The following is a 9,749-nucleotide window of genomic DNA, read 5'->3' as shown; positions in this document are numbered from 1 at the left end:
AAAGGACATTGGCAGGGATTATGGCAGAGCAGCAATGGCTGGCATTTCTGGGAGCAATTCAGAAGGTGAAAGATATATACATTCCAAAGACGAAAAGTATTCCAAAATCAGGATGACACAACCATGGCTGACGAGAAGTCAAAGTCAATATAAAAGCCAAAGAGAGGGCGTATAATGGAGCAAAAAAAAGCGGGAAGTTAGAGGATTGGGAAGCTTTTAGAAACCAACAGAAGGCAACTTAAAGAAAAGTCAAAAGGAGGAAAGGATGGAATACGAAGATAACCTAGCCAATAATATTAAAGAAGATATCAAAAGCTTCTTCAGATATAAAGTGTAAGAGACAGGCAAGAGGAGATATCAAAACTCAGGAAAATGATGCTGGAGAGGTAGTAATGTGGGACAAGGAAGTGGCAGATGAATGAAGTAAGTGTTCTGCATCAGTCTTCACTATGGAAGACACTAGCAGTATGCTGGAAGTTCAGGAGTGTCAGGGGCAGAAGTGCATGAAGTTGCCATTACTAGGAAAAAGTTCTCAGAAAATTGTAAGCTCTGAAGGTAGATAAGTCACCTGGATCAGATGGTGTACACCCCGAGGTTCTGAACGTGGTGGCTGAAGAGATTGTGAAGGCATTAGTAACGATCTTTCAAGAATTAATGGATTTTGGCATGTTTCTGGAGAATTGCAACTGTCACTCCACTCTTCCAGGAGGGAGAGAGAGTCAGGAGAAAGGAAATCATAGGCAGGTAAGTCTGATTCAAGTGGTTGGGAAGATGTTGGAGTCCATTGTTAAAGGTATGCTTTCAGGGTACTTAGAGGCACATGATAAAGTAGTCAGCATGTTTTCCTTGAGGGAAAATCTTGCCTGACAGATCTGTTGGAATTCCTTGAAGAAATAACAAGTAGGGTAGACAAAGGAAAATCTGTGTGTGTTGTGTATTTGGATTTTCTGAAGGCCTTTGAAAAAGTGCCACACATGAGGCTGTTAAGAAGTTAAGAACCATGGTATTACAGGAAAGATACTAGTACAGATAAACCATTGGCTGATTGGCAGGAAGCAAAGAATGGGAATAAAGGGAGCCTTTTCTGGTTGGCTGCTGGTGACTAGTGATATTCCACAGGGGTCTGAGTTGGGATTGCTTCTTTTGACGTTATGACTTTGGATGACAGAATTAATAGCTTTGTGGCTAAGTTTGTGGATGATACAAAGATAGGTGGAGGGGGAGGTAGCTTTTAGAAAGTAGATAGGCTATGGAATGTCTTAGATTACGGGAACTGGCGAAGTGGCAGATGGAATACAGTGTCAGGAAGTGTATGGTCATGCACTTGGGTAGAAGAAGTAAAAGCGTGGGCTATTTTCCAAATGGAGAGAAAATTCAAAGATCTGAGATTGAAAGGGTCTTGGGAGTCCTCGTGCAGGATTTTCTAAAGGTTAATTTGCAGTGATGAGGAAGGCAAACGAAATGTTAGCATTCATTTCGAGAGGACTAGAATATAGCCATATAACAATTACAGCATGGAAACAGGCCATCTCAGCCCTTCTAGTCCATGCCGAACTCTTACTCTCACCTAGTCCCACCGACCTGCACTCAGCCCATAACCCTCCATTCCTTTCCTGTCCATATAGCTATCCAATTTAACTTTAAATGACAGCATCGAACCTGCCTCAACCACTTCTGCTGGAAGCTCGTTCCACACAGCTACCACTCTCTGAGTAAAGAAGTTCCCCCTCATGTTACCCCTAAACTTTTGCCCTTTAACTCTCAACTCATGTCCTCTTGTTTGAATCTCCCCCACTCTCAATGGAAAAAGCCTATCCACATCAACTCTATCTATTCCCCTCATAATTTTAAATACCTCTATCAAGTCCCCCCTCAACCTTCTACGCTCCAAAGAATAAAGACCCAACTTGTTCAACCTTTCTCTGTAACTTAGGAGATGAAACCCAGGTAACATTCTAGTAAATCTTCTCTATACTCTCTCAATTTTGTTGACATCTTTCCTATAATTTGGTGACCAGAACTGTACACAATACTCCAAATTTGGCCTTACTAATACCTTGTACAATTTCAACATTACATCCCAACTCCTATACTCAATGCTCTGATTTATAAGGGCCAGCATACCAAAAGCTTTCTTCACTACCCTATCCACATGAGATTCCACCTTCAGGAAACTATGCACCATTATTCCTAGATCCCTCTGTTCTACTGCATTCTTCAATGCCCTACCATTTACCATGTATGTCCTATTTTGATTAGTCCTACCAAAATGTAGCACCTCACATTTATCAGTATTAAACTCCATCTGCCATCTTTCAGCCCACTCTTCTAACTGCCTAAATCTCTCTGCAAGCTTTGAAAACCTACTTCATTATCTACAACTCCACCTATCTTAGTATCATCTGCATACTTACTAATCCAATTTACCACCCCATCATCCAGATCATTAATGTATATGACAAACAACATTGGACCCAATACAGATCCCTGAGGCACACCAATAGTTACCGGCCTCCAACCTGACAAACAGTTATCCACCACTACTCTCTGGCATCTCCCATTCAGCCACTGCTGAATCCATTTTACTACTTCAATATTAATACCTAACGATTGAACCTTCCTAACTAACCTTCCGTGTGGAACCTTGTCAAAGGCCTTACTGAAGTCCATATAGACAACATCCACTGCTTTACCCTCGTCAACTTTCCTAGTAACCTCTTCAAAAAATTCGATAAGATCTGTCAAACATGACTTCCAGGCACAAATCCATGTTGACTGTTCCAAATCAGACCCTGTCTATCCAGATAATTATATATACCATCTCTAAGAATACTTTCCATCAATTTACCCACCACTGACATCAAACTCACAGGCCGATAATTGCTAGGTTTACTCTTAGAACCCTTTTAAAACAATGAAACAACATGAGAAATACGCCAATCCTCCAGAAATATTTCTGTCAGAGCCCCTGCTATCTCCACACTAACTTCCCTCAAGGTCCTAGGGAATATCCTATCAGGACCCGGAGACTTATCCTCTTTTATATTCCTTAAAAGCGCCAGTACTTCCTCTTCTTTAATCATCATAGTTTCCGTAACTAACCTACTTGTTTCCCTTACCTTACACAATTCAATATCCTTTTCCTTACCGAAGAAAAGAAATTGTTCAAAATCTCCCCTATCTCTTTCGGCTCCGCACATAGCCGTCCACTCTGATTCTCTAAGGGACCAACTTTATCTCTCACTATCCTTTTGCTATTAATATAACTGTAGAAACCCTTTGGATTTATTTTCACCTTACTTGCCAAAGCAACCTCATATCTTCTTTTAGCTTTTATAATTTCTTTCTTAAGATTCTTTTTACATTCTTTATATTCCTCAAGCACCTCGTTTACTCCAAGCTGCCTATATTTATAGTGGATCTCGCTCTTTTTCCGAACCAAGTTTCCAATATCCCTTGAAAACCATGGCTCTCTCAAACTTTTAACCTTTCCTTTCAACCTAACAGGAACATAAAGATTATTTACCCTCAAAATTTCACCTTTAAATGACCTCCATTTCTCTATTACATCCTTCCCATAAAATAAATTGTCCCAATCCACTCCTTCTAAATCCTTTCACATCTCCTCAAAGTTAGCCTTTCTCCAATCAAAAATCTCATGCATGGGTCCAGTCCTATCCTTCTCCATAATTATATTGAAACTAATGTCATTGTGATCACTGGACCCAAAGTGCTCCCCAACACATACCTCTGTCACCTGACCTATCTCATTCCCTAACAGGAGATCCAACACTGCCCCTTCTCTAGTTGGTACCTCTATGTATTGCTGCAAAAAAACTACCTTGCACACATTTTACAAACTCCAAACCATCCAGCCCTTTTACAGAATGGGCTTCCCAGTCTATGTGTGGAAAATTAAAATCTCCCACAATCACAACCTTGTGCTTACTTCTATCTTCTATCTCCTTACAAATTTGCTCCTCCAATTCTCGCTCCCCATTAGGTGGTCTATAATACACCCCTATAAGAGTCACTACACCTTTCCCATTCCTCAATTCCACCCAAATAGCCTCCCTAGACAAGTCCTCTAATCTATCCTGCCAAAGCACCGCTGTAATATTTTCTCTGAAAAGCAATGCAACACCTCCCCTTCTTGCCCCTCTGATTCTATCACACCTGAAGCAATGAAATCCAGGAATGTTTAGTTGCCAATCACACCCCTCCTGCAACCATGTTTCACTAATAGCTACAACATCATATTTCCAGGTATCAATCCATGCTTTAAGTTCATCCACGTTTCTTACAATGCTCCTAGCATTAAAATGGATGCATTTAAGAAACTCTCCGCCTCTTACTCTCTGTTTATCCCTAATGGAGCAAACAACTTTGTTATCTTATTCTTCCTTCTCCCCTATATCTTCGGTCTGAGTACTCCTGTTCTCTATCCCCTGCCTATCCTCCCTCACACACTTTCTACTAGCTTTCTCTATTTGTGAACTAACCTCCTCTCTCCTAGTCTCTTCAATTTGATTCCCACCCCCTAACCATTCTAGTTTAAGTCTCCCCAGTAGCCTTCACAAATCTCCCCACCAGGATATTGGTTCTCCTAGGATTCAAGTGCAACCTGTCCTTTTTGTACAGGTCACACCTGCGCCAAAAGAGGTCCCAATGATCCAGAAACTTGAATCCCTGCCCCCTGCTCCAATTCCTCAGCCACGCATTTATCCTCCACCTCATTCCATTCCTTCTCTCACTGTCGAGTGGCACAGGCAGTAATCCCGAGATTACTACCTTTGCAGTCCTTCTTCTCAACTCCCTTCCTAACTCCCTATATTCTTTCAGGACCTCTTCCCTTTTCCTACATACGTCATTGGTACCTATATGTACCTATATACTTCTGGCTCCTCACCCTCCCACTTCAGGATATCTTGGACGCGATCAGAAACATCCCGGACCCTGGCACCAGGGAGGCAAACTACCATCCGGGTCTCCTGACTGCGTCCACAGAATCACCTATCTGACCCCCTATCGAGTCCCCTATTACTACTGCCCTCCTCTTCCTTTCCCTACCCTTATGAGCTACAGGGCTGGACTCTATGCCGGAGGCATGGCCACTGTTGCTTCCCCCAGGAGTTAAGAGAGGCGGGACTGCGCAGGCGTCTTTATATTTTTTAATATAAAAGCAAGGATGTAATGATGAGGTTTTATAAGGCAATGGTAAGACCTCATTTGGAGCATTGTGAGCAGTTTTGGGACCCCTTGTACACTAAAGGATGTGCTGACATTGGAGAGGTTTCAAAGGAGGTTCACAAAAATGATTCTGGGATTGAAAGGCTTGTCATATGAGAAGCGTTTGATAGCTCTGGACCTCTAGTCACTGGAATTCAGAAGAATGAGGGGTGACCTTATTGCAACCTAGAGACCTTGATGTGGAGAGGATGTTTCCTGTGGTGGGGGAGTCTAAGAACAGGAGACTCATTCTGAGAACGGAGATGAGGGGGAGCCCAGAGAGTGGCGAGTCTGTGGAATTTGTTGCCACACATGGCTGTGGAGGCCAAGTCACTGCATATACTTAAGGCAGAGGTTGATAGATTCTTAATTAGTCAGGGCATGGAGGGATACTGGGAGGAAGTAGGAGATTGGAGCTGAGAGAGAAAATAGATCAACCAAGATGAATGGCCTAATTCTGCTCCTATATCTTATGGTTAAGTACACTTGCCATCTATCACACCAACTGCCATGTTGTTGCACAGCACCCTTCCGTGTACTGTCCATCAAATCTCTCAGCTGGTCTGATAAAGGCACCATCCACATGAGAGCCAGTTAGCTGGAACCCACTTAATGGCTTCCATGGAGACAGGGACTGAGCGTAACACAAAATGACACTAAGGATCTCTGAAAGGAAACCTCATGGACTGCAGTGATTCAAGATGGCAGCTCACCACCAGCTTCTCAAAGGCAACTAAGGATGGGCAATGAAATGATGGCTCAGCCTGAGATGCCCACAGCCCTGTAAAGAATAGTAAAAAAAATGTACCTTTTCCTATAATCCCTATCCCTACCATAGAAAATTGCTGAGGTCCCCACCCTACCTTTCCACAAACTCATATAAATCAAGCCTATAAACATAAAATAATGTTTACATGCTTTGCATTAGTCATTGAGGCTGAAACTTCCAAGAATTGAGAGGGTGACCATGTTGGATGGAACAGTTCACCAGAATGGAGAAGAGCATCTTCCTCTCTTTAGGCTGAGGCACTACTGAGGCTCCTTTTGAATGAGTTCCTCAGTATGCAGCAGCACTTTACATTGAACCAGAGCGTAAAAAGCTAAGTACACTTTAGAGCTGTTTTGTGAAGTGTCCCATTATGAAATGATTGGCTTTTGTGTCTCATTGTGAAACTACTTTGTGCATCTTGTTTCTATCAGTCACTTTGTGGATCTGGGAGCTCATTAGGTGTGCATCTCACGCAAGGGAAGTTTTGAATAAAAAATGTCAAGCATGACTGTATTGCACACAACCGGCATAATTTCACCTGAAAATAATTACCTATGCAATTTAATCAAGTTTACATTGATTTTGGATCACCTTGACAGCATTATTCAATCCAATTTCATTACATTTGAGGGTAAATAACTGTTTGGGAATATTTTGCACTGTTAAGATACTGTGCAGCTCAGAAGGGACAACTTTAGAAGATGTGAAATAACTAAGGACATCATTGTTAAATTGTTGGTGATGGCAAGTTTACTTAAACCTGTACAAGGAAGATAATTTCAGATGTAAAAAGTTCCAGTTTTGAGAACCTTTTCAAAAATAAATTAATGCAGTCGTAGTCGGTATCTTGGGCAGTGGAGTGGAGATGCATCTCCACTAAAAGAGTTGTAAGATAGCACTCTCTTAGCCCCCCAGTCAGGGTCACATGAAGCCATGGGTACAGGTGCTGGATGGTCATACGAGCAGCTGATGCATATCACAAGTCCTGGTTACGTGACCACTGATGCCAGGCACAAACACTGAAGCGTATTGATAATGGCTGGGGTCACCCATCTGGTTAAGACACTGCCCGGAAGGCAATGGCAAACCACTTCTGTGGAAAAAAATTTGCCAAGAACAATCATGATTATGGAAAGACCATGATCACCCATATCATACGACATGGCACATAACGATTGAACGAGTATGGTAGGTCATAGTTTCCACAAAATAGTCCTGTGAATATTTCAGAACTTCATGACCAAGGTAATGCTTTTTAATGTCCATTGCAACCAAACACATCAACTTTTTAAACAGCAAAAAAAATATATTGAATATCTGAAACATTATAATTAGCAAAGGCAATTGTCTGAGGCTGGCAACAAATCAATGCTTTGTATATATTGCAATTCCAAAATAATATTTCTCTCTGTTCTCCTCCTTCAAGTCTGATGCTGGTGAAATAGATTGTCTGATTCAGCTACAATATCAAGCACATTTTAAATACATATACAAATTTTTTATTATTGAATTTTTCAAGGACTGTTTTCATTTCGGGTTTAGTGAAAGCACCTGAATTTCATGTGCTATTAAAAATAAACTGCATCTGTTCACTTTCACCTATCGGAATACTTGGCAATTAATGCTCATGCAGCAAAAGTGCTTTGAAATGTGCTTCCATGGATTCCAAATGGTCGGTTGAAGATCTCTGAAGTGTGCAGCCATTTTTTAATTTATATCATAGTCAAAAAGTGCATTTTGTATAAAGCCATGGCCACCATCACCTTTTGTCAGTGTTTTCTTTATTGCCAGTGCTTGAAGGAGTCTGGTGACCATCTTTAGACAACTCAATGGAAGCAGCCAGTTCATCCCTCTTCTTCAAGGCAACTCTCAGCTGCTCCTTAATTGTTTGTATCCTTCGCTCCAGTTCTTTTATTTCATTATCATGTGCATTCTTTCCTCTCTGTGGACAATAACCAATTCCTCCATTCTCACAGATGACTCCAGACGATTTTTTATCTGATTGTAGTGCATAATGGTCTTGTGCACAACCCCCTGGCTCAGCCTGGTGTTTTACGTTGTCTTTGACGATTATGCGCCTTTGGTTGTTCCATCTGGTCTGGGCAGTTGCTCGTATTGTGGTTGGAGGCACCTTCTGGATCTTCCGCAGGTTGCATCTACAAAATAAATATCTGTTACTATAATTTCTCCACATGTCTGATCTTTTATCATGAGGAATTGTTGCTCTGGTATGTTTATATCATAGACAACACCGGAGGTACAGTGCCTGTAAAAAGTATTCACCCCCCTTGAAAGCTTTCATGTTTTATTGTTTTACATCATTGAATCAGTGGATTTAATTTGACATTTTTGACACTGATCAATAGAAGAGACCCTTTTGTGTCAAAGTGAAAACAAATTTCTACAAATTGGTCTAAGTTTATTACAATTAAACACAATTATTTGCATAATTACTCAATCCCTTCAAGTCAGTATTTAGTAGATGCTCCTTTGGCAGAAATTACAGTCTGTGTGGATAGGTCAATATCAGCTTTGCACATTTGGACACTGCAATTTTTCCCCCATTCTTCTTCACAAAACTGCTCAAGCTCTGTCAGATTGCATGGGGATCGTGAGTGAACAGCCCTTTTCAAGTTCAGCCACAAATTCTCAATTGGATTAAGGTCTGGACTCTGACTTGGCCACTCCAGGACATTAGCTTTGTTGTTTTTAAGCCACTCCTGTGTAGCTTTGGCTTTGTGCTTGGAGTCATTGCCTTGCTGGAAAACAAATCTTCTCCCAAGTCGCAGTACTCTTGCAGACTGCATCAGGTTTTCCTCCAGGATTTCCTTGTATTTTGCTGCATTCATTTTACCCTCTACCTTCGCAAACCTTCCATGGCCTGCTGCAGTGAAGCATCCCCACAGCATGATGCAGCTGCCACCATGCTTCACAGTAGGGATAATGTGTTTTTGATGTGTTTTTGATTTAGTTGGATGACCAAAAAGCTCAATTTTGGTTTCATCAGACTATAGAACCTTTTTCTAGCTGACCTCAGAGTCTCCCACCTTCCTTCTGGCAAACTCTAACCGAGATTTCGTGCGAGTTTCCACTCCCCCAACCCCTTTGAACAGTGACTTTTTTCTTTGCCACTCTCCCATAAAGCTGCAACTGGTGAAGCAGCACCTGGGCAATAGTTGTTGTATGCACAGTCTCTCCCATCTCACCCGTTGAAGCTTATATCTCCCCCAGAGTTGTCACGGGTCTCTTGCTGGCCTCCCTCATTAGTCCCCTTCTTGCACAGTCACTCAGTTTTTGAGGACGGCCTGCTCTAGGCAGATTTACAGCTGTCCCATATTCTTTCCATTTCTTGATGATTGACTTAACTGTACTCCACGGGATACTCAGTGACTTGGAAATTTTCTTACATCCATCTCTTGACATGAATTTTTCAATAACCTTTTCACGGAGTTGCTTGTTGTGTTCTTTTATGACCATATAACAATTACAGCACGGAAACAGGCCATCTCAGCCCTTCTAGTCCATGCCAAACTCTTACTCTCACCTAGTCCCACCGACCTGCACTCAGCCCATAACACTCCATTCCTTTCCTGTCCATATAGCTATCCAATTTAATTTTAAATGACAACATCGAACCTGCCTCAACCACTTCTGCTGGAAACTCGTTCCACACAGCTACCACTCTCCGAGTAAAGAAGTTCCCCCTCAAGTTACCCCCTAAACTTTTGCCCTTTAACTCTCAACTCATGTC

At 41.7% G+C, this 9,749-nt stretch overlaps 1 protein-coding gene across 1 annotated transcript in view; it reads right to left on the bottom strand.

The window, feature by feature from the left end:
• Window positions 1–7,392: 7,392 nt before the first annotated feature.
• Window positions 7,393–9,749, bottom strand: part of grin3bb (glutamate receptor, ionotropic, N-methyl-D-aspartate 3Bb) — a 102,867-nt gene continuing 100,510 nt past the window's right edge. Inside the window, exon 9 of the mRNA XM_072243868.1 lies at window positions 7,393–8,154. Within this exon, the coding sequence (XP_072099969.1) occupies window positions 7,758–8,154 (397 nt within the window). The 3' untranslated portion in view covers window positions 7,393–7,757. The remainder of the gene's footprint in view (window positions 8,155–9,749) is intronic.

Source organism: Mobula birostris, chromosome 26 (assembly GCF_030028105.1).
Source record: "Mobula birostris isolate sMobBir1 chromosome 26, sMobBir1.hap1, whole genome shotgun sequence".
Taxonomy (NCBI): Eukaryota; Metazoa; Chordata; class Chondrichthyes; order Myliobatiformes; family Myliobatidae; genus Mobula; species Mobula birostris.
The sequence above is the reverse complement of the archived record's forward strand: the minus strand, read 5'-3'. Positions and strand labels throughout refer to the sequence as shown.